The sequence below is a fragment of the Scardinius erythrophthalmus genome (genome assembly GCF_964197995.2).
Source record: "Scardinius erythrophthalmus genome assembly, chromosome: 15".
Lineage (NCBI taxonomy): Eukaryota > Metazoa > Chordata > Actinopteri > Cypriniformes > Leuciscidae > Scardinius > Scardinius erythrophthalmus.
The window spans coordinates 24,084,691-24,109,779 of record NC_138235.1 but is presented as its reverse complement, the minus strand read 5'-3'; the positions used below and the strand labels follow the sequence as shown (position 1 = coordinate 24,109,779).

The window sequence follows — 25,089 nt, the reverse complement described above, 5'->3', positions numbered from 1 at the left end:
CCATCTCTCTCAGCATGGACATCTAATATATGTGCGCTGATGAGATGAATGAAGATTCAATACAACCCACACTGTAAAAATATTTAGTGTAAAAAATAAAATAAAAAATGCTACAGGAAAACCTGTTAATTACGTATTATACAACATATAGTATTTACTCTAATAATAATAATAATAATAGGAAGAAAAAAGGATGAATTACCATAATTCTTTAATTTTGTTAGTCAAAAAAATGTAAAATACAGTGTGACAGATTCTAATTCTGTTATTTTTCTCTTATGAGTATTGAATGCTGTTTAGTTCAGATTTATATTTCAACATTATATAAAAATCAAATGGTGATGTTGTTGTAGAATTGTAAGGTAGAAAATTGCCTAAGACACTGTATATTGATTTTTCTTTACCATATATTTTTATGTATTTAAGAGCATCTAAAATGTTGTATTATGAGTAAATACACTTATTGGCACATCCTCCATGATCACAGAGGTGCGAACATCGTGCTTCTATTTAAGTTTTACAAAGGAGGGGCATTATCTTGATCAAGTCCTTCAATTAGCAATAATGAGTGTCTTGATTTCCCACCAGACACAAAGCAATCAAACATCTCTAATTAGAAGTCTTTGATGTAAGCATGGTTTACAGTTCCTCAAACTAAATGCCTCCTTACCAACCACACCACAAAAGAAACTTACTGTCATAGAGAAAAATTCCATCCTCAAAGTGAACCAAAGTTTCTCTTCAGCAAACATAATAGCTTTTATATTCAATAATGGACTAGGTTGATGCATCTCATCTGAGCATGAATTAAATGCATCCTGTAATTGACTTGAATGGCATCACAAGAATAGCACAACAATTACTAGATGAAGTGAGCGTGCATTCTGCTTACAAAACATTTATATCAGAACGATGAGTGACAGCTCCTTTAAATCCTGACAGGTCAATTTTACTCCGCGCCTGCCAGAGATGTGATTTGGCATCCTATTCACGTAGCACTAGTGTCACAACGTGCATGTATTAAACGCCGCCTGAGCTGCGCCATACTGCGTTTGCTGATATGTTTACTGTGAGAGCCGGCAGTGGCTGGGCGGAGATAAAAGGCAGAAAATATGCTGAGATTCAACATAAAATATTACTCTGCAGTATTAATTTACAGCAGGTCTTCGCACACAATGCCATTTCAAAACCATTTCATGTTGAGTCAGTTTAAAATCAAATGCAATGCTTTTAAATGAAATTGTAATGGAAAAATTGCAGAAACTTCAGTCATAGTAAATATGATTTATTTATTTTTTTAAAAGTGACACTGCGAACAACGAGGACCACCAGAAAAAAGTACCTACACCGAAGACTTTGTTTCACATTTTACACTAAAATAACAAAACACATTTAAATAGACTGTCTACATATTCAACCTTACTTTTCTGTGCACACCGCTTTGGTGGTGCTGCATAAAAAATATCTTTTATCATTTAAACAAGGAATAATTGGGTCACAGCCAATACTCAGATACATACTAAGGATTACTTTATGAAAAAAACAATAACACTTACCCTGATTCCTTGCATGCAGATGTGCTATAATAAAATTATGTCATTTGGTGTTATCAGTCGTTTAGTGATATTTTCAGGTGAGATTATTTCATATTTACATGTGGTGCATTATATAGCCGACTGAGCACATGCTATTATTATGACAGACGAATACTGAACAGTGCGGATGTTTATCAACTTAAAGGAATAGTTCACCCAAAAATTTTAATTCTGTCATTTACTCACCCTCATTTACTCACCTTGTTCCAAACTTGTATGAATTTCTTTCTTCTGCTGAACGCAAAAGAAGATATTTTGAAGAATATGGATAACCAAACAGCTGATGGGCCCCATTGACTTCCATAGTTGGTTATCCATATTCTTCAAAATATCTTCTTTTGCATTCAGCAGAAGACAGAAATACATACAGGTTTGGAACAACTTGAGGGTGAGTAAATGATGACAGAATTTTTAATTTTGGGTAAACTATCCTTTTACAGGAATATTCCAGCTCAATCGACAGCATAATCTTGATTTAATAATCTTGCCCCTCATTTACTTAAAAAAACCTTCTGGAGGAGAAGTGGAATAAATAATCCTCATAAACCATACAGATACAAGCTTACAGTCTGTTTGTCCTTCAATGATTCAATAATCCTCCATTGCTGCAAAAACACCTTATGAAAGCCAAAGGATGAATAATTTATTACTTCCTCAAACTGTAATGGGCAATTGCCAGACCATGAGCGTGTTCTCGCTTGAGTCATGTGAGTTAGAGGAGCTAGCAAGTCGGTGGAACCCTTTTCCACCGGATATAACGGCGGTTGAAGTCACTTTCTCCCTACGTGCTGATTCCTTAGATGAGGGCCCAGGCCCTCTGACCCAAACATCGGGGTCATCGCTCAGCTCATAGATGGAGCCGTCCTCTAGGCTGTGCTCCAGAGATTCCTGGGTCGAGTTGGACGGTTCTTCAGGCCGGCCCGTCAGGACTTTTCCTGGGAGCTGAGAGGTAGAGCGGAGGTGGTACTGCAGCAGCACTCCTTTGGCTTTAGCCTCTCCCTGAGAAGAGCCATCCGCCTGCTGGAGCGACTCCTGAGAGGAATTTGTCGCCTCCTTATCTTCACCTTCAATATTTGAATCCGCACCCTCTGTGGCGGAATCTCGCTTCAGGAAATCTTGAGGTAAAACGCTGGAGGTGGCCAGCAAGAATTCAACCGGGCCGCTGTGAGCGTTGAGTGAGGTCATCCCTTTTCCTGATGGGAAAGAGGAACAGTTTAGCAGTTTTGTATTACATTCCAAAGAGGTCCGTTATCAGCCACACAGTGGAAAATGAAACCATATCCGTACCGGCTGGAATGGTTAAGAAAAGAGAACACTTTGGTCCGATGGGGGAAAAGCGGCTTTTGTGTTTGTTAACCAAAAGAAGGCTTAGATGCAATACTTTTTTTTTTGGTTTTAATTATGGCTCACCTGTTATTTTGGGGATGCCCTCCAGTCTGGGCACTGGCAGGGTGACAATAATGCCCTGAGCTGTGCCCACCCATAGAAGCCCCTGGCAGATGAGCAGGCTGGTTACACACACAGCTTTTTGACCTATGAAAAATAATTTTTAGTTTTTATTCATTTTTCATTAAATATATAAATATATTTATTTTTCAAATTTCTCTACCAACTCATATTCAGTTTCAAACATTTTTGTGAATCTTGACACCTGACACTTGTCCCCCCCTTTTAGGGCCTGTGTGCCAAAACATCATCCTACTGAAATGAAATCCTACACCGTAATCATAATTTGGACTTGCCAGGGCTCAAATATGCAGAGGGTGTTGAAATGTTGATCTCTTGGAGGTGTTCCAATGTTTCCGTATGAAACAGACGTAGGGATGATCCCTCTGAAAACGCCATCCACACCCCTCCTCCAGCGCGCACCATGTGGGTCACACTAACCATAGGGTCTGGATGAACTTCAAAACTCTGGGAATCATAAAAGATACAAAATAATGATGAAAATGCATAAAAGAGAGTAATTGTAGATTTAGGGGAAAAGAGAGAAAAAACCCCATGAAAGTTTAGGCCAACATTCTTGACTCAAAAGTGAGTATAATTCACAGTCAGACTATATACTGCCCAATTAAAGTCCGTTTGGGTATGTGAGGCTGGGCTTATTACATCAGCGTGACAACTGTTAAGGAAAACCGTGAAGCTTAAATAAGTAAATAATCCACTTAGATCCACTAAAAATGCTTAGGAAATGGATTATTTAAGTGCAAAAAAGTAGTGCAAAAAAGCACTACAGTCAGAGTAATAAAACTAAAAGGCAATTATATTATGAAATATATAGAATCTAATCATTGTCTAATATACTTTCTTTTTTTCTTTTTTTTTTTAACAAAAGATAAAAGTTGTCTCATTTTTATTGGGATAAGTTGTCAACTGTTAATATACACACACCATCTGTATTTTTTTATCAAATAAATGCAGCTTTGGTGAGCATAAGAGACATTACAAACAAATACAAATCATACCGACCCCAAACTTTTAAACAGTAGTATGTGTGTGTGTATACATATACATACACGCACTGTTTATAAATGTCAAGTTGGGGCAAGTTGTCACATTTTTACTGGGGTTACATATTGACAATTTAAATGTACAATTTTTGTATTTTTTATATTTATACACTGTTTATACAAAATATTAATAAATATTATTAATGTTAAAAAAACATTTATTGGACAAAATAATGGTTTGATAATTTCACACCCATTATATTTAATTGCAAGCTCTATTTCTACAACATAAATCATATGCCCTACTGTTTATCTTACAGAGCTATTTTTTCCCAGCTATATAATTGCAGTGTACGCCAGTACTTCCTGCACCTTCGCTCTGTTTTAAAACAGATATTCTGCCAGATGCTTCCTCTATAGGTGCAAACAACTATTGACTCGCAAATGTAAACAGGCTGACGTGTCCACATGAGTACCCACATCTTATCTTCCGGTTGAACTGAACTTCCAAAGCTGAATTTAATCCTGATATTAAGCATCAGGAAGGCAGAGGGAGGGTGCGCTCCTTGCGGCAAAATAGAGAGGTTGGCTCAGCTGTCAGAAGTGATCAAAGGCTAGCACCCTAACATGCTGTTGGGCTTCTACAGGGAGGATACCTTTTATGTGTGGTTTTAGATGCTCTCTCATAATGCATCTAGCATTATGGGAAGCCGCCTAACAGATAAATGAAATGTAAAACTTTGAAATAAAAGAATCATTTCAAGATTTCCTAAACCAACCTTTGTTACAGAACAGATCTCGAGCATTGATAGGTGACGTGACAGTTCACTCTTTTGACTCGTACGGTCTAATGAAAAGCACTGCGTCTTCATTGGGAAGGTGGTGGAATCCCATTCAACACATTTCTCAGAGGAGAAGTATCTAATGTCTAGCACATGTGGGTGTATACCTGAGTCTTGAGAGAGGAGCCCTCAATCACAGAGACCTGGTTGGCACAGCTGGCCCACACATACTCGTCTATTCGGAGGAGTTTGAGGACGGGCGCGCATCCAATAACCACATGTCTGCAGGAATCTGGATCCCACAACCCCTCTGTAACCGCAAAATGCATGCTGGATTTAGAGCTGCTACTGGAAATGGCTAATATTTACACATCTTTTACAATGTAACAGAGAGAATATTAAGCATATTAATTACAGTTGCAGGAAAAAATATGTGAACCTTTCACCTAGAGTTCTAAACAAACTGGACCCCATTGGCTTTAATTATATGGAAAAAAAAAACATCTTTTGTTTTCCACTGAAGAAAGAAAGTCATACAAGTTTGTAATGACATGAGGGTGAGTAAATGACCAAATTTAAGTTGTTGGATAAACTATACTTTTAACAGTTTTATTTGTTAATAACCCCAACCCCAACTATTTTACAAGGTGCAGATTTTGTATAAATGTGTACGATTTGTACTGCATTGCTTGAAAGTCCACCCATCGAGTGTAACTGGTACAAAAATGTGTAAAATGAGATTGTACAAATTAGCCACCATTTTGCCAAAACGTAAAATAGTCACGAATTACCATGAGAGTGTGTTGGCTAATTTGGAATCCCAAAATTTAGAGTCTGGGCAATGGAAGAATAGCATATAAAAAAATAAAATAAATTTTAAGCACCTGGATGTTCTGCCAGCCCTACTTGCAAAATATTATGTGCACAGATGAAGCCAAAGGTGTTTGAAAGTAGTTAGCAGCCCTTAAGAAAAACTGGGATGGAGGGACATCATGGGGCTTTGCAGCCTTGGGATCTACACAGCTTACTATCATTGACAGAAAAATCACTTCCCAGGTTTATCAGGTCATTTTGCAGGAGGATGTAAGGTCATCTGTTCGCCAACTGGAACTCAGAAGTCGAGAGATTCAACAGGACAACCATTTCAAGCACAGGACTAAATCATATACAAAATACACCATCTGATGTGGCTCAGTCCTGACCTTAACCTGACTGAGACGCTTTGGCATGACCTCAAGTGAGTGATTCACACCAGACATCCCAAGAATATTGCTGAACTGAAATGATTTTGTACAGAGGAAACACTTTTTCCCACCCTGCCCTGTGAATGGTTACATGGTGTGCCCCCAATAAAAACATGCAAATGCATCATTGCTTGTGTGTTATTTGTATAAGCAGATTGCATTTGTCTTTTGTTGAAGATTAGATCCAAGAGCTCACATATTGTTTCCTGCAAATGTAAATCCAAAGTAAATGAAAAAAGAATTTAATTTATAAAATGTAACATTGTAGATTTTATTAAAGGGGTAGTTCACCCAAAAAATGAATTTATATCATTATTTACTCATGTCGTTTCAAACCTGTGTGACTATTTCTTTTGGAGAACACAAAAGAAGATATTTTGAAGAATGTTGGTAACCAAACAGTTTTGGTTGCTCAGAATAGAAAAAGAAAGTCATACAGTTTTGGAACGGCATGGGTCTGAATCCCTTTAATTTCTATTTACACTGAAAATTACACTATAAAATTATTCTACCTTCACTCTTTCTGTTGTAAATGGCAACTTTTCCATTACTTAGTCCAGCGAACAGAAAGTTGGCAGAGTGTTTCAGGCACAGAACCGGGCAGCCCTCAGGGTTACAGAATGTTAGCAGACACTGAGCAGCGGTGTCCACACTTCCATAAACCAGGATGCTTGAAACACACACACACACACACACACACACAATATTACAAGCTTTTCCCAGAGCTTTCTGCATAAAATTAGCAAGGTAATGACTACAGACCAATACAGGTACGTATTCAAAAAGACTCACTTGCCATCCAGTAATCCTACACAGATGGTGTTGCCGATCTTGGAAAGAACTTCAGAGGTCTGTGTCTCTAGTTCTTCATCAGAGCTTGGCTCTGGGATATACTCCAGACAAAGCACCGGGGAACCTAGAGAGAAACTCTTGACTGAGCGTGGAGTGGTTCGGTTAAGGGAGAAAATCTCCACCTGCCCATGAGAGTCGTCACCCCCACTAGCCACCTGTGCAGTCGGAAGAGACAACAAAAAGAAAACAAACATGAGAAGGAGGACATCCAGTGCCTGAACTCAATGACATGGCCCTCAGAGAGGCTGCAGGCAAAAAAAGATGGAAGAAAAAAAACGTGGAAGCACAGCCACGAGATAAATGATTTATAGAATGTCTTTTGATGTGGAATACTTGATGTTTGTTTCTCGAGCTGCCTTTCGAGAAACTTTTAATACTGCTTCCCTTTTCTTTTAAATGTCGATCAAACTATTCTAACAGTGTTTTTTTGAGGAGCTCCTGCTATGATCACATAAAAGTAAAATTCCATGTAGGAGTTGTGATTCAGTCAGATTTGAACTGGTTCATGGCCTCGAAACTTTTCAGTGGAAATTATACAAGAGACTTTTCACTGTTTGTCTCCATTTTTATATGACTCCTGCATGTTACACTGTTATGATGAATGAGTCATTGAATAATTCATTCAACTGGCCAATTCATTCAGGAACAAAACAAGTGACTGTGGACCTGTCCCAATACCCACACTTGCAGTCTTTGCACTTGACCACTTTTCTTTGTTCAATTTGACCCAAGTGTTCAAGTGGGTGTGAAGACAGCAAGTGTGCATAGAACTTTTGATTCCCAAATTGGACACACTAATAGCATAGTGATGTAAAAATGCAAGTTTATGTAGACGTTATTTGCACATTAAAATAAACTTCTAATTGTCTGCTCAGTAGTGCCTATTTAACAGACAGTACAAATTAGTAATTAAGTGTAATTAATCTAATTAAAGGGATAGTTCACCCAAAAATGAAAATTATGTCATCATTTACTCTCCCTCAAGTTGTTCCAAACCTGTATGATTTCCTTTCTTCTGCTGAACGCAAAAGAAGATATTTCAAAGAAGGTTGGTAAGTAAACAGTTGCTGGTCCCCATTGACATCCATAGTATTTTTTTTTCCTACTATGGAAGTCAATGGGGTCTATCAGTCGTTTGGTTACCGACTTTCTTCAAAATATCTTCTTTTGTGTTCAGCAGAAGAAAGAAAGTCATATAGGTTTGGAACAACTTGAGGGAGAGTAAATGATGACATAATTTTCATTTTTGGGTGAACTATCCCTTTAAGTGATTAAAAGCAGTTGCAAATGTTTTACAAAATACACACTCATCTCTGTGCCAATAATATTTGCCACACTTTACGTTTTACTTCAAAATAATCTGCAATATCTAATTCATTTCACTTAAAAGTAACTGTCAAGTGTAATGAGTATTCAGAACAACGGCACTCTACCTTGAGCGATATTTCTAAAATATAATTGAATACTGTGCATTGCAGAGGCAAATTATGCTTAATGTGCAATAGTACATAAAATGCTAAAAGGTTCAAACCCTGCAAGGAATAGTCCATGTGCTATTTCCATTGTGCCTTTGAGCAAGTATACTGTAGTGTAAGTGAATAAAAAAAAATAAAAAAACATATGCCAAATGACTACTTTAGTTAAGTGTGATTAAACTGGAGGTCTGTGAAATTTGCATATTGTCAGTATGTTTAAATGGGGAGCTTAGGATGTTCTCTCTTGTGCCGTACTGATGACAGCCCTGGTCAGAGGTAGACTATTCAAATGTTTGTGTCAAAGATGAGGTGAGGGACCCCGAGGTGCATCATCTGAGATGTACAGAGATACTGTAGTATGATATTCCAGCACCAGTGGGCAGATTGATTTTTAAAGAAGAAAAGATGTTGTCATTGTGCAAAAATGTACCTACCCAGAGGTAGCCCTGAGGCAAGGATGTGCTGGCGGCAGAAAAACCGAGAAGTGCGCAGTGGACAGGGTTATATAGGGCAGCCTGCAACTGCAAAAAGATAAAGATAAAGAGATCACTTTTGAAAATCAGCATTAAAACAGTTCAATTGCAATACTAAAAAATTTTTACATTGTATATACAGTACCAGTCATACGTTTTGGAGTAATATTTCTAATGTTTTTAAAAGAAGTCTATTCTGCTCACCAAAGCTGCATTTATTTGATTAAAGGTGCATTGCGCAAGTCTCTGAGTTTTTGCAGAACTATGCCCCCTTCTGGCGACACGCGAAACTGCAACCAGAGTTGTGCACGCGGTTACGTGGAGTTTGCGTTGGGGTTTGGGATGAACTAGAAGCCGGTCTCTTTGAATCCATCTTCTACTTTTGCCAAAGTCGCTTGAGTTGTCTTCGCTGATGCGGATAATGGCGGCGAATACACAAACCTGCCAGACATAGCCAGGTGAGCGTGAACGCGCATGACGTCACGCCCAGTCGATTCCGTCCCGAATCCCTCTTATTTATTTTACTGTACAGGATTATAGAGGCAATCGCAGAGATCATAGAAGGGCTCATTCAGCCCATCAGGCAATTGTTTAAGCATGTATGGGTTAGAAAAACGGGTATTTTTAACATGAAAAGTTGCTTAATGCACCTTTAAAAATACACAAAAAATTGTGATATTCATATTGTGAAATATTATTACAATTTAAAACAGCTGTTTTATATGCAAATATATTGTAAAGTGTAATTTATTCCTGTGATCAAAGATGAATGTTGATGAAACTCCAGTCTTCAGTGTCACATGATCCTTCAGAAACCATTCTAATATGATGATTTGATGTTCAAGAAACATTTCTTATTATTATCAATGTTAATAAAAAATATATTTAAAATGGCAAATTGTCATTGCATTAAATTCTCATAATATTTAACAATATTACTGTTTTTGTTGTTGTTGTATTTTTAATCAAATAAATGCAGCCTTGGTAAGCAGAACAGACTTCATTTAAAAACATATAAATGATTTTATATATATATTTGATATATATATAAATAATGTTTTTGAACAAAATGTGCATTCAACAGGATATAAAAAAAAAAAATCTTGACATGAGAATATTCCTTCAAGACAATTCAGTTCACTTAGCGGCCATCTTGGTAACATCCCCAAACAGCGATGTCAGAAATAGACTTGCAAGAACAGCTACATGTCAAAAATTGTCAGGGTTGCTGACAAATCTAATGAGATCAGCAAAATGTTGTGCCGGTCAACAAAAAAGGTAGGATATTATTCTGTTAACCCTCAAAGTAAGCATCTTCAGGCTCGATTTCATGAAGGCAAGCATTAAGAATGACCAGCTTTTGACAACAGGAATATTTGATAATAATAAAAATGGCATTCTGTCACTCACAGAACTAAAGCTTCGCTCAGAGAGATGTCAGCAACCCTGACAAATTTTGTTTTTTCATCATTCATGTAGCCGTTCTTGCAAGCCTGTTACTGACATCGCTGCTTGGGGATGTTACCAAGATGGCCACTAAGTGAACTGAATTGTCTTGAAGGAATATTCTCATGTCAAGACTTTTTTTTTATATATATATATCCTGATGAATGCACATTTTGTTCAAAAACATGATCATTAGAGTACTGCAACAGTGGGATCAAAGAAAGACTGTTTTTTGCACGTTCAAAAAACCAACTCAGAGCCAAAGGATTATCTAAACTCGAGGACAGAATTATTATTTTTTTGGATAGAAGGCTTTAAATAGGGCATGATAAATATGATGCACATCTTTTGATTTTCCCCTCAGTTTCAGAAAGTGATATGAAAGGGATTTCAGATTCTTCCAATTCATTTTAGGCTACGAAAAGCATGGTTGTTACATTTTTGTCCATGTTTTGGCAGCTGAGGCGACTCTGATACATGCTGAGTTGCTGCATATCTAAAAGGGCTGGTGACCACAGCCAGCACTTGGCTTGAAAAGAGAAGTAAAATAAGTTAATTGACTGCAGGGTGTTTTGGCTCAAATTAGACAGACATAAGGTTATTAAACACCCATTGCCATTCACATATAATTTATTCACAAGCCAGACAAGCTATTATTCCAGGTTTAATCATCAACGGCCCATATGTCTAGTGACAAACCCACCCCTGCCAACACTGTGTTATTATTAATTAAGAGTACACTGTTTGCACAGCAAGACAACACATCAATCAGCACATGTTGTAGTAACTTATTATTATTTGATTATAATAGCTCATTGTAATTACAGCTCATGAGAAGTATACAACAAAGGTTTAAGAGTTTTGTTTCATAATGGTACACTCTCAGAAAAAAAATGTTCAAAAGCTGTCATTTGACCCTTTCAAAAGGTTATAATATGTACCATTTAGGTACTGATATGTACACTTTTGGTACCAATATGTACCTTTTTAGGTACTAATATGCACTCTATATGTACAAAGGTGTACCTGTTGAAAGGGTACCACCCCAGTGAAGGCTTTTGTGCCTGTATGTAATGAATGTATTGTCATGTCATGTCAAGATCCTGCCAGTAAATATCATGGCGTATCCAATTAAGTGTAACATGACACAAAATACAACTACTAACTAGTTTCTGGGTTGCTATTAAAGTAATACTTTGCCAAAAAAAATAAAATTGAGTCATTTGGACCACTTACCCTGGTACTTTCACAATGCCTTTTGAAGCTTGAAAGCTCTAGTAATCGTTGGTGTTTGTAAGCACCTTCTATTTTTTATTTTACTTATTGTTCATTTTAGCAGCTTGAATAGACCATAATTACAGTTTGTTAGCTTGAAATAATATTGCACACACTCAAGTCATGTTCTGTTATTGTGTTTCAAACTTTCAATTAGATAAACAGATGTATCCTCAGCTATGGCATTAAAGTCAACAGCCAATTCTCCACTTTTAGCTACAAATCCGTAGAAATTTTATGAAGTTGTCCCTTTTTATTATTTGTAGGGTTTAAAAATATAATTGTAATATTAAGTTAATATGTTAAAATGTCAAGTTTAAATAGCTTAATTTTTTCAATTACCCATGAGGTTTATTTACTTAATTTTAAGGGAATGGGTTTCCTCACTTTTTTTTTAAGTTAAGTCAACTGATTACTTTTTACAGAGTTCACTAAAGGACCAGCAAGCAACACAACAACACTAATTGAAATGGGGGACTGAGCAGGTTTTATCTTTAATGTAATGAGAACCCATTACATTGCCATGACACATTAGCCTATATAGCACATTTCCATGGTAAGAGGATGACCTGTTTAGATGAAACAGACCTTATTGTGTATGAGGAGGATCTTGCGTGGGAATCGCAGGCTGCTGCTGTCCCTCTCCTGCTGTGAGCCTGATGCTCAGCACTCTGATGTGCAAAATTTGCTGCAAACTCGCTGTTCCTGGATATGCACAGTGGGAACGGAGCCCCTTTTCATCTTAAGCAATCTACTGGGGCTAAGGCTTTTATTCACATTTTCCCCTCCATGGAAAAAACAGGCAGAATATTTAATATGTACATGAATTAGCCCACTGGAATTATTTATACAAGGTTCTGTGTCAGGCTTGTCATTTTCCTTTAGAATGTGCTAAAAATGTTGTGCTGCTGCATCTTACTGTAACATTTCAGAAAAACATCCTTTAAAACAGAAGCCTCCTAATGACCTGATGACAGATTTTTATTGTCCTCGTTCCAGCTTTCGATCTCAGAGCTCATCGTTACTTTTTTTTTTTGTACTGATAGTATGGGGGTGGATAGGTGTTATATGAGAAGACAGAGTTTAGACACAGCCACATTTGTCTCATAGGTGTTCATCCTGAACACAGACTAAACTTCACATCACATAAGCATCCGCTTGTCTATTCCTGCATCTTCTCTAGAAGCCACAGATCTGCCTCGCTTTTAATCTGCAGTAACGACGGTATTTTCCCCCACACTCTTTTTACCATCAAACATTTCCCACAAAAAAGTTTTTAGGGCAGGTTTTTTATAGAGGTAATATTTAAGAACTTCTTCAGATCTATTCTGTCACATCAATTTGTGTTCACAAATATAAACACAGATTCTTCCATTTATATGGTCTCTAGAAGCTTCTCATGTGATGAAGACAAGAAATTCTCTTCAACTTCGCTTTGGACTTTTCTTGGAATTTAAGGATCTTACCCATTATTCGACAATGATTTAATTGGCTTGCTAAAAACTTTTCTTGTCGCGCACTGGGAGAGAACTGTGCAAGCAAGACGTCAGGGTTTGTTAGCATGGTCCAATTAGCCCCTGAAGGTAGATGGTGTAGCGGTCGGGAACCTACGGCTCATGAGCCATACATGGTTCTTTGACAAAAATCATGTGGCTTTCCAGGTCTCTCACCCTTTACCATAAAATCGATAAAAAATTAGACACATCACTAGAGATCTAGCCTGGGTTTCCCCATACTGCCTTGCTCGCAGCGCGATTTTATTCACGCTGCTAGGCAGTCTGGACACCATGGACCAAATTTTCCCCTGAAAAAGGGAACCAATCACAGAACGGGGAGAGAGCAGCAAGACGATGACGACACCGAAGCAGTTTGTTTATATCTATGGATCCAACATGGCATAAGACTCGACGTTACCTTCTACCCTCATGTTTATCTTGCGCAAACGGTAATATTCGCTAAACGCCATCGTGTACAAATAAATCTTTGACCCATCGTCTTTTTCCTCGTCGAATTTCTGTCACTCTACATACGTCATCTGGTATAATTTAAGCGATTGGCTATGAGCTACATACAGGCGCATTTGATAGACATTCATAGCGCCCAATAAACGGCTCTGGGCATTCGTAAACCACGCCTCAAATACGAGAAAATGAACACGTGGTTCCCAGACCAAGTCTCAAATGAGACTTGGTCTGACGTTAGCCAGGCTACTAGAGATCAGCTTTCTGCAGAAAAAGCGAGAAAGCAGCCAATTGCAATTTCTTTGCTGATCAGGATACCGGAGTTAATGAAAAATGTAGAATAATAATATATTTCAAGTTGTACCGGCCAAAGTGCGTGTTCAGTGCTGTTCGTGAGTGCCATGACAGCAATCAACACCAATCACGTTTTAATGGTAACCTAGAGCTCCTGCACTTAGATTCAAGCAGCTATGCTTAGCTTGTTTGTGGCAACGGTGAAAAGTAAGATTTTTAAAACAGCAGCAAAAAAGTAAAACTGGTGCTCTGCTTTTCCAAGAGACATTTCGAAACATTTCACCGGTCACTTTCACTTTTGCCGCAGAGACCTTTTATGTCCTATAAATGTGTCGTATATGTCCGTATAATCCGTGCAGTTAGTTAGTAGTAAATAAGAAACATGGATTCTGGAGAAAGTAAAGAGTGGTATGTGCTAGATATTTATCAAAAATAAATATTAAAAGCGCAATAAGCCACGAAAGAGAACTAAATCCGCTACTGATAAGATGCTTTCTGCTTTCCAGACAAGCAAAGGAGCCTCTGTCTTTGGTTGCGCGCCTAAATGGTCAAATTCACACAGATATATGTAACAATGCATGCCTTGGTGAGTATTCACGTCGACGAAAGCACTCTGCGTTACTAACTCACTCACTCACTCACTCCACACCACTCATGGCGTATCCAATGTAACTAGGGTGACCAGACGTCCCGAAAATATCGGGACAGTCCCGAAATCTAAGCTGTTGTCCCGAATCCCGAATCCGGCCCTAATTGTCCCGAAAATTATACTAAATCAAATTCTTGAGTAGTTATTGTCTGATAAAACATTAAAAACTGTCATTGGAGGTTGAGTCGTCCTGCAGCCAGCCCCCGCCGGCTGCTCATTGGCTGCAGCATCTTTTTTTTCTTCTTTTTTTTAAAGTTCTACAAAGATACCGTAGGCGCGAATTAAAATGCATTGATAAGCGAGCGCGAGTTGTCGCAGCTGCGAGTACAGTGAATGTGCAGCAGGCAGCCAGTCATAAAGGAGTGATTGATTGGTCACGGCACTGTGTGCAAAAAAAAACTTTGGCCTAATGTCTGATGTTTGGTTACACAAAGCATTATTAAACTAATACTTTGCCAAAAAAAAAATGAAAATTGAGTCATTTGGACCACTTACCTGGTACTTTCACAATGCTTTTTGAAGCTTGAAAGCTCTAGTAATTGGTGGTGTTTGTAAACACCTTCTATTTTTATTTTACTTATCGTTCCTTTTTAGCAGCTTGAATAGACCATAATTACAGGGTTTTTTTATATCCTCAGCTATGGCATTAAAGTATAGCCACAATCAACAGCCATTTCTCCAAGCTCACGTTCGCCTCCACTTTTGAGCGCAACGGCCACATCTCAACATCTAATCAAGAACCGATGCAGATTTTTATTTTCCAATAATCTGTAACTCTCAGACGTATGTAGCAATATGAAAGAATAGATCAGTCGCAGACTTAAATGAGAATATTTCATTACTACACTTCCAATCCAAATATTAGATTTAGATAAGTGAGTATATTAAATATCACGGAGGCAAAGCAAGGAATCAAATCAACCGCAGAGAGTGCGTGAGCTATGAAGACATTTCTTCTAGGGACTTGTGAGCTACAGTACAGCAACATATTCAAACTCATTTTGGGCAAGGCTGGCACTGGAGTGTACTTCAAAAAGGATGATGACAGAATGCAGATGAAAGCAGATGCATGTTCCGAAGGTTAAGACGAGTGTTTGTTCAGTACCAAAGAGGGAAGATGTATACACGCTAGCTGAAACGCAAGCTGAATGCAAATGTAATCATAGAGAAAGTGAAGAGTTAGCTTGTGGGAGAAAGTTTGATTTGATCACAGACTAAAATACAAGGGACTATATTTAGTCCTTAATCTAAAACCCTCTGCCAGCAATGAACAATGGGTCCTAAGGCTGCAAACTTATGACTTCAAAGAAGTACACATGCGAGGCAAAAAGAACATCCGCCGTCAGAAGACATCAAAAACATCAGGTGCCGGATCAGGATCAGAATGTGAGGTTTATAAGAGCGACACCCAAAGCAGCCAGAAGACGCATCAGCCACACATCCAGACTTGATAGCGGTATGGAAAGAAATCATTAAAGGATGATTGCATCACTCCTTCAGAATAGTAAAGCATATTCAGCGGCAGCAAATGAGCTGTGAAGCATTCGTTATATTGCTTCCTATGGAACACATTTGCTATGGGACATTAGGGATTTGGGAAGACATTTGAGCCACACAAAAAAATCATTTCATAGCAGTCAGGTAGACAGAGCTAATGAACCAGAAGCATTTAAACCCAAACCCATATTTTGTGGACAATGAGAAGACGCGGCCATAAACCATACTGATGAGTGTTGGTAAAATATATTGTACTATATTACATTCGTGCCATTGCAAGTTATCCTTACATTGTTTGTCTACTTTACAAAAAGAAATGTACAGAAATGAATCTTCTTAAAAAGAAGCTTAGCTGGAAGTGATTATATAGCTACGTATGTTGGAAATCCAAACATTAATAAACACACTTTTTCCTGAAACATTGTAAAACATTACTGATGCTTTCAACACATTCTTACTGATGCTTTTAATAATATCACAAGTCATCCTCATATGTTACAGCTAGATAACAAAGGCAAATCCAAAACTCAAAATTCAAAAACTATGTTGAATACACTGTAGAAATCAACAAGCCACTCACTGAGAATGAATATTGAGATACTAACCTCAACACAATGGTAGTTCTAAGACCAATCATAACAGTACTATAAAAGCTAATGGGAGAACAGAACCAATAAAGATAATCAAAACTAGCCTGGCAGAAGGTCTTGGTTAAAAAATGTGAAGTCCTGTGGATTAAAAGCACCAACCAGATGTTGTGAAGTTACACACAGACCTGGAGGTGTAGAAAAGGAATGCCGTATAAAATAAAAGATCAAAGCTTTATGTAAATGCAAGGCAACATGTGTTTGGTTCAGACACCCTGTCTGATTAAGATTGCCAGTTCTCCATGGTGTGCAGTACTGATATGACTGTGTTGGTCAAGCAGTAAGCAGTCAATTACAGACTTCCGCATGCATACCAATGAATGTCTGAATGTTAATCTGAGTACGCTCTGCCATGTCTTAGATCAAACGCTGACTACGCAAAGGAAATTTTTTACCCCCCATACAGGAAAAACATTGCTCATTTGGTTGCTCTTTCAGGAGTTTGCAGATAAGGGCCATTTCAAAATTAACTCCAATAATGTTGTAGGATAAATAAACAGATACAAACGAGACTATTGTTGCAATACAGTACAAGAAGTAGAGTTCTTATTGAAATCTAAGGAAGATTTTATAATCTCATTGCTGTCTAAGATAGGGGTTTTCAAACTTGAGAGGGACCCCCTTTCTAAAATAGAAAAACAGCTATACATTTTCATGTGCAAAGACCCATTACTAAGAAAATAGTTTTTTTTCTGTGAGAGAAGTTATTAAATATTCTATCAATATTATGATACATTTGCTTAAAAAAAAAATTGATGTCATCCCGTCTGTACTAAAATCCAAAGCCAATTATTAAATATATGGAATATTTATGTTTTAATCAAGTTGACTGTGAATGTTTCTATCTATTATTACAGTAATATTATTAGATATATAAACCCAAAAGGATTTTTTTTAAATATATTACTATATTAAATATATTAAATATATTCATTTATATATTTTAATATATTCTAAAAACATGAAACATATACCTTATGAATTAAATCTAATATATTATATTAAATATATTTATATATGACACATATTAATAAATATTATTCCAAAGTATTTTTATTCAAAAGTTTTTTGTTAAAATAATGAATAAACAATAAATGCTTAATATCTGCAGACCCCCAGCATCCCCTTGAAAACATCTTGTCAAAGAGAAACAGCTGAGATATAATTTTTTCTTTTCTATAAGTAGAACAGCAAAAGTCAGACACCACTCGCAATACACTTATAAAACATGAGGGTGAGTAAAAGATGACAGAACGTAAATTTTTCAAAAAACAACGACATAATGTGACTTCTGTGTGTAGCTGGATAGTTTGTTTCAACTCTATATGATGCAAAATCTGTTGGAGTGGTTGGATATCTCTCACTTACCTTCAGATCTTGCACTTTTGGGGCAAACACAGGCACCCGGCAGGCCAGTAACGGGCACCAGAATGGAGGCTTAGTCTTTTCATCATCCTCTACACACACCCATCCAGGCAAGTTCTCTTCTCCTACACATACAGTAATAAGCTTAGCCAGAGGCACAATACTGTCACTGAAACTGAAAGCTAAAAACTGGAACATTTATACAAGAGAATGAACCCATAAAAATGATAAGTGAAAGATTCATGTCAAAAACCTGTTACTCATGTGTGAGAGACCACACTTACTCATGGCGATTTTGGCCAGATGCAGGCGATTGACCCAGGAGATTTTGCTAATTGGACTGGGCGTACCTAAGACCACGGTGAAACTGACTGGACGGCCAGACCTGTCAAGAGACACACACACACACACACACAAACTGTGAAAATCCAAGAGGGATTTAACACAATCAAAATCCAAGTGAAACAAAGCCTCTTTCAGCTCCACGCATGACTAAAATTGTACAGCTGTATTTATGCCAAGAGTCAAAAGAGTTTGGTTCTGCTAAAAGGGAAAAAAGTAAGGCAACAACAAAAGACACAATTCAGCTTAAAGCAGGGGTCTTCAACGGGGGGTCCACAGCGGTACGGCAGGGGGTCCGGCAATTACTGTTTGATCTCAAAATAATATGTTTTTTGCATTAAACAATATTTAGTTAATTTCACCCAAAGCTTTCATTGTGCTTCCCACGCTATGGTGTTTAATAGTAATGTAATGACTATGCTGCATTTACTTGAATAAAAAAAGAAAGTAAAAACAGTAATATAGCAAAATATTACTACAATTTAAAATAACATTTTTTTTTATTTTTATGCATTTAAAAATGTAATTTATTCCTGAGATGGCAAAGCTGAATTTTCAGCATCATTACCCCAGTCTTCAGTCAAACATGATCCTTCGGAAATCATTATAATATGCTGATTTAGTGCACAAGAAACATTTATTATTATTATCAATGTTGAAAACAGTGGTGCTGCCTAAAATTTTTTTTTGGAAACTATCCTAAAAAAAATTATGAATAAAATATTGAAAAGAAAGTCATTTATTTGAAATAACATAAATATAATGCTGGACTATAATAATAATAAAAATGTGAAGGTTGTATGTAACAGGGGGTCCCTGCTCTGTCTCATTATCCACCAAGGGGGTCCGTGGCCTAAAATAGGTTGAAGACCCCTGCTTTTAAACCCTAATGGTCCATTAGAGTTCATGACCAGAGGTCTTAAAAGCTCTTAGTTCAGCCTTCCATTTAAACTTCCATTTGATCAATAAAAGTCGTTCGGCCGTGTGGAGCAATAGAGTAACTCCAAAGAGCCTGTCAAAGACAAATCCAAGAAATGTAAATCCTTCTGGTACAAGTATGATGAAATGGATGCATGCGTTTCAGTTAGTGTAACTGTCTCATCCGCCCACATTTGAAGGGAATTTAATGCACAGCTCTATTTTGTGTAACCTGTGCCCACTGGCATCAGTGGGTAGTCGACACTCACTTGTCAGGCTTCCCAGGAACCATCAGCCGTAGACGGCACTTGTTGGCACACTGGATCTCGTCCTCTTTGATGCGGATAAGCCTCTGAAGAGCCATGCACCAGTCCTGTCCCACCGTAGTGTTGAGATTCTGTACACGCACACAGTCACATTTACGGGAGACAGCTGTCAGACTGACTAAGCACTGGTTACCACAATTAGCACCCTGCTTTTGACATTAACAACACAATAAGCGCAGAGAGAGGTTAGAGAGCGAAAGAGCCTCACACAGGAACTAGGAATAGGTATTATTATAGCTAGTATAATGAGCTATTCAAATAGCGAGGTCAACAATGCAGTTTCAAAATTCTTAGTAGGCGTGCTTTAAAAGGGATGGATTTACAGAAAAAACTTTGACAACACTTTACTTAAAACCTTTATGCATGATGCATTATAAAAGTATTTTGAATGCATTAATTATGCCTTGTAATGCATTGTATGATCTCATGAATAATTGTAACCCCAGTTATAATATATTACATTGATACACCTTTATAAAGTACAATACATTATAAACAACCAATTTCAGATGTAACAAGGAAGGATTTATGAAATGATTTAATGCATTACAACGTACATTTTGAATACCGTTATTATGCATTATACATAAAGGCTATCTCACAGAGCGTGTTAGAATGCTGAAAGCTGCTAGACTGTCAGCACGGTAAACTCTCTCAGAGAAGTTGCGTCTCTAAATTCTTCTCTTTGACAGCACCGCCAAGCTTTTGTTACAAATCCACCGTCTTCAACAATACATTTCAAGACAATTACCGTCGGACTTCAAATCGCCTGCTGTGAGCAATGTTTCTGTTACTATACATAATCCGTTTTTTTTGTGTGGACTAGATGTGTGCAACAAAAGGTTGCAGATACATTTCGCATAGCTGTCAGTAAACTTTGGATATTAGTCTGGGTAGATGTAAATTTGAAAATTTTGCTTTTAAATATTTACATTTTCGTTAATGAAAACAAAGCTGTGGAAAAGCTTATCTTATACTGACAAAGCTAAAATAGTCCAATTAAAAAATTTCAGAAATGATGTTACAAAACAATAGAAATTTTGAATATAGGAAGGAACATGAAATGAATGACATAATAATACAGTACAAATCTGTAACTATAAATGATTATGAAATATACATGATATAAGAAATGTTTAAGGCTGATCTCATGCTGCTTTTTCGTGCCTATGCCTCTATTTGAACACCCCTTCAGCAACATTTGATTGGTGTCTAGTGGAGGCATCTCTATAAAAAGCCTAAGGGCTTCCTTAAATTGATAGTTCACCCAAAAATTACTCATATATTCATATGGTAAACATAAGTTACGAATAGTACTCATATTTCCACATCTCTTGCCATCTTTTGCATCTCTTGCTATCTTTTGCATCTCACATCTCTCATCAATCTTTTGCAGAACACAAAAGAAAGCATGTTGAGGAACAGTGGAGTCCAAGCAACATTAATAAAACCCCATTGACTTTCAGTGTATGGACAAAGCAAAACACTTTTCTCAAAATATCTTCTTTTGTGTTCCACAGAATAAATAATGCGCAACATGAAGGTGAGTAAATTAAGGCTTTTAAATTAACTGTCCTTTCAAGAACGTCTAGTCATTCAGATAACTATGAAAATATCCACATCCCTAATAGGAAGGGAATCATCCGCTGACAGTCAGAAATTGATCAGGTGTGCGACAGTGTGATGATTGAGGATTGTACCTGGTACGATCCCTGCAGGGTGCCCACCAACAACGTGACTTCCTCTACCACAGAAAGATCATGCTGTAACTCCTGCAGTTCCTGGAACAGCCGCGGTGGTCCCAGAAACAGCTTTCCTGAACAAATAACATTTCCATGATAATCAGTAATTATATTCACATTAAAGCTTTTGGGTCTGAAACAATACGCCTCCAGCAGATTCTTGCAGCGGAAAGGCTGCGCTCAACTAACATTGTAATTCTGTGCAGTATTTGTATCAGGCTGAAAGCTCCAACACAGCAGGAAAGAAAAAGTTGAAGTTTCTGATGCAGAAAAAAAAGAAGAAGAAGAAAAAAAAAAGTCACCCAAGGACTTTTGGTTCATGTTATCCGGGAATTAGACCCTCTGTAGTGTCTTCTGACTGTGAGTGTATATTATCCCTGCTGAAGAATATGAGCTGGGTTTAAAATTGAGCTCTGTGGAAACCTTAGGTCTTCTGAACAAGATGAATGTACCAGGAGGAATATGCACTGATATTAGTTCTGGGAGAGTGATTTGTCAAAGGTAAAACAAGCATAACTGTGGGAAAATTGGAATTTATTTTACCAGTGTCAGAGAATAGTCAAAATCTATACAATTTATAAGGAGATTGAATATTAATACTATGTGACAGTGTTTCCTGCTCCACTATAATACCGCAAATACAAACTAGTGTAGTCCAATTAATTCACATTTCCATTCCTTTATAATTCATAAATTATTACATTATTGTGCCAGTTCTTTTAATGAAACGCACATAAATCTTTAGGTTTGAATCACTGACTCGTACTGAACTGTAAGCCACCATCTTCAGTCTTGTTCAACTCGAACCAAGAAACCACAGTGTCAATTCTGACTGGTTCTTTATACTACATGTAGGTAAAGATAATATTATTATTATTATTTTATAAGTAATATTCATTACAAATGATGTAATACATAATTTAAGTGTATTTTATTACAATTAAAATATAATTTAATCAATACAAAGACAAAATAATATGAATTAAATCATTAAAATATTAAAACGTACACACACAAATTTGTTGTTTTTGAAAGAAGTCTCTTATGCTCTCCAAGGCTGCATTTATTTGATCAAAAATACGATTCTGAAATATTAAATTTATATGATATATTGTATACCGTATTACAATATATAAGTACTATATAATATATTACTATATATATATATTATTACTAATATTTAATTAATTATTAAGTTAAAATAACATTTTCCTGTTTTAAATGTAATTTATTCCTATGATGTAAAAGCTGAATTTTCAGCATCATTACCCCAGTCTTCAGTCAAACATGATCTATCAGAAATCATTCTAAAATGCTGATTTGGTGCGCGCACGAAAAACATTTCTTATTATTATTAATGTTGAAAACAGTTGTGCTGCGGGAAATCGTGGGGGAAAAAATGAAAACAACATAATTTTCAAAAAACAATTTATTTGAAATGGATATTAATTTGAAAAACAGGTATTAATTTTTAAAGAAAATCTTACTGACTCCAAAATTTTTAATAGTAGTGTATATATACACACATACATATATAAATCTGTAGTAGGACCAATTATGTGTCTGTACAATATAGAAAAAACTGCTATGAACAAGTTTTACTGACTACATCAAAAAGCCAAGTTCGTTATTTTTCCCATGCTCCTCTAACCACATGAAAGGAGTACACTTAAAAATACCAACCTTGAGAGTTGGTGGAGCTCAGGCGCTTGCTTCCACTGTGCTGGTAGACGGTGTCTTTACGCTGGGGGGTCTCCTGGCCCACCTCCACCACTTGCACTTGCAGCAGGGGGGCACTCCATTTAACTACGTATTTTGGACCGACGGGGACTAGGCTGCTGATATCTGGAGGGCCCCTGATTAAACACAAAAGAATTGCTTTAAGATCACAAAACAAAGTCCAACTCGCAATTACAAACAATGCTTGATCAGAGGACGTCTGAACGATGGTGACGGAGATCCAGGAATTAGACGGGCAATTAGAGCTTTGTGATCAGAAGGATTCCCAGAGAGCCTAACACCCCCTACTGTGATTTCAGGAAATTATTATTCATGTATTCCACTGTTACGCATGATATGCACTGAGAACAGCTCGATGAGATTGAGGAGTGCAGGAGAACTTTGAAGCCAGTGTAAAATCATTCTGAACCAAAGTCTTTGAAAACAGCATGACCCAGTGGTCATTAATGAAAAAACCTGCCAGATGTGAGAATATTACCTTGGCTCCTCAAAGATGTTATCAATGCCCGTTTCAATGTCTCTGTGTGTCAGTTAAGAGGGAGTTAATAAGAAGATGGCCTTAAAGGGTTAGTTCACCCAAGAATTCTGTCAGTAATTACTCACCCCATGTTGTTTCCAACCCCGTAAGGCTTTCGGAACACAAATTAAGATATTTTTGATGAAATCTGAGAGCTGTCTCACTCCTTCATAGGCTTCTATGTAATCGATATCTACCATCCCAGAAAAGTTAGTAAAGACATCGTCTTTATCAAGTTTTATCAAGTTTATCAAGCGACGAGAATACTTTTTGTGCACAAAAAAACAAACAAAAATAACGACTTTTTTCATTTTCTATTATGTGGGCCTCTGAGTGAGTTCACGTAGTGTAACAGCGCAGCGCTTCTGGGTTCTACATCAGAACGTAGGGTCACTATTAAGATTTGTGTTCCGAAGATGAACGAAAGTCTTACGGGGTTGGAACAACATGAGGGTGAGTAATTACTGACAGAATTTTCATTTTTGGGAGAACTAACCCTTTAATTCATAAATTATGAGCAAGTAACTGAATTCTACTTATTTATTAATTTATATCTAATTAGCCCAGAAATGAAAGATCTGACATCATTTATTCACCCTCATGTAATTCTAAATGTCTTCTGTCAAACGCAAAAGAAGATGCTAGGCAGGATGTTCATGCTGCTCTTTTCCATACAATGAGAGTGAATGGTGACCTCCAAAAATTACATGAAAGTACCATAAAAGTAGATCATATGACTCTATATAACATGTCTTCTGAAGCCATTCAATAGCTTTTAATTTAAGATTATTATTCATAGAAAATCTCTCAAATCTCATGTGCAATTTAAATATTTGCATATGTACATATTTAATCTGGCACGTTGCAATCGGTTACGAAACACATGAGAACCAATGGTGTCAAACCTGATGTGATATGTTTCGACGCGCCAGATTTGAACATGAATGAGATTTGAAAGATGAGTCGTCAGAGAACATTTTTAATGAAAAACGACTTAAATTCGTCTTTTCCTTCACAGCATGCTATCGTACAGCTTCAGATAACTTGGAATAAAGCGTTGTATGGACTACTTTGCTATGACTATGATACTTTTTGTCATCAATTTTGAAGCTTGATGGCCCTTGGTCACCATGCACTTTGATTATATGAAGAAAAAAAAAGAAGAGTGAACATTTTACTAAGCTTCTTTTTATATTCCACAGAAGAAATCAAGGTTTGAACAGCATAAAGATGAGTAAATGACAACAGAATTGTCCTTTTTGGGTGAACGATTTCTTTCATTATAATGCAACATAATTAAATGAGCTTAAATCTCTCTCATGAAAGGACAGAGTTGTGATTTCCACATTGCTGGACATGTGAAGAGGAGTACTTACTTTACATTGATGTTTGCACAGACGAGCATATCATTCAGGAGGAAGACTTTGCGCTCCTTAGACTTGAGGACTTGACCCTTCTCACCATAGACGGTCTCAATCAATGTCTCAGACAGAATCAAC

The 25,089-nt window shown here is 37.0% G+C and overlaps 1 protein-coding gene across 1 annotated transcript in view; it reads right to left on the bottom strand.

Moving 5' to 3' along the window:
• Positions 1-1,268: 1,268 nt before the first annotated feature.
• The window catches only part of arhgef10lb (Rho guanine nucleotide exchange factor (GEF) 10-like b), a 39,162-nt gene continuing 15,341 nt past the window's right edge, over positions 1,269-25,089 (bottom strand). The window contains exons 7-19 of the mRNA XM_081386523.1: positions 24,967-25,085; positions 23,017-23,189; positions 21,292-21,407; positions 19,535-19,662; positions 18,290-18,390; positions 18,009-18,130; positions 8,833-8,919; positions 6,864-7,078; positions 6,584-6,741; positions 4,995-5,137; positions 3,338-3,509; positions 3,006-3,128; positions 1,269-2,788 (exon numbers count right to left, since the gene is read on the bottom strand). Of these exons, the coding sequence (XP_081242649.1) occupies positions 2,250-2,788; positions 3,006-3,128; positions 3,338-3,509; positions 4,995-5,137; positions 6,584-6,741; positions 6,864-7,078; positions 8,833-8,919; positions 18,009-18,130; positions 18,290-18,390; positions 19,535-19,662; positions 21,292-21,407; positions 23,017-23,189; positions 24,967-25,085 (2,196 nt within the window). The 3' untranslated portion in view covers positions 1,269-2,249. The remainder of the gene's footprint in view (positions 2,789-3,005; positions 3,129-3,337; positions 3,510-4,994; positions 5,138-6,583; positions 6,742-6,863; positions 7,079-8,832; positions 8,920-18,008; positions 18,131-18,289; positions 18,391-19,534; positions 19,663-21,291; positions 21,408-23,016; positions 23,190-24,966; positions 25,086-25,089) is intronic.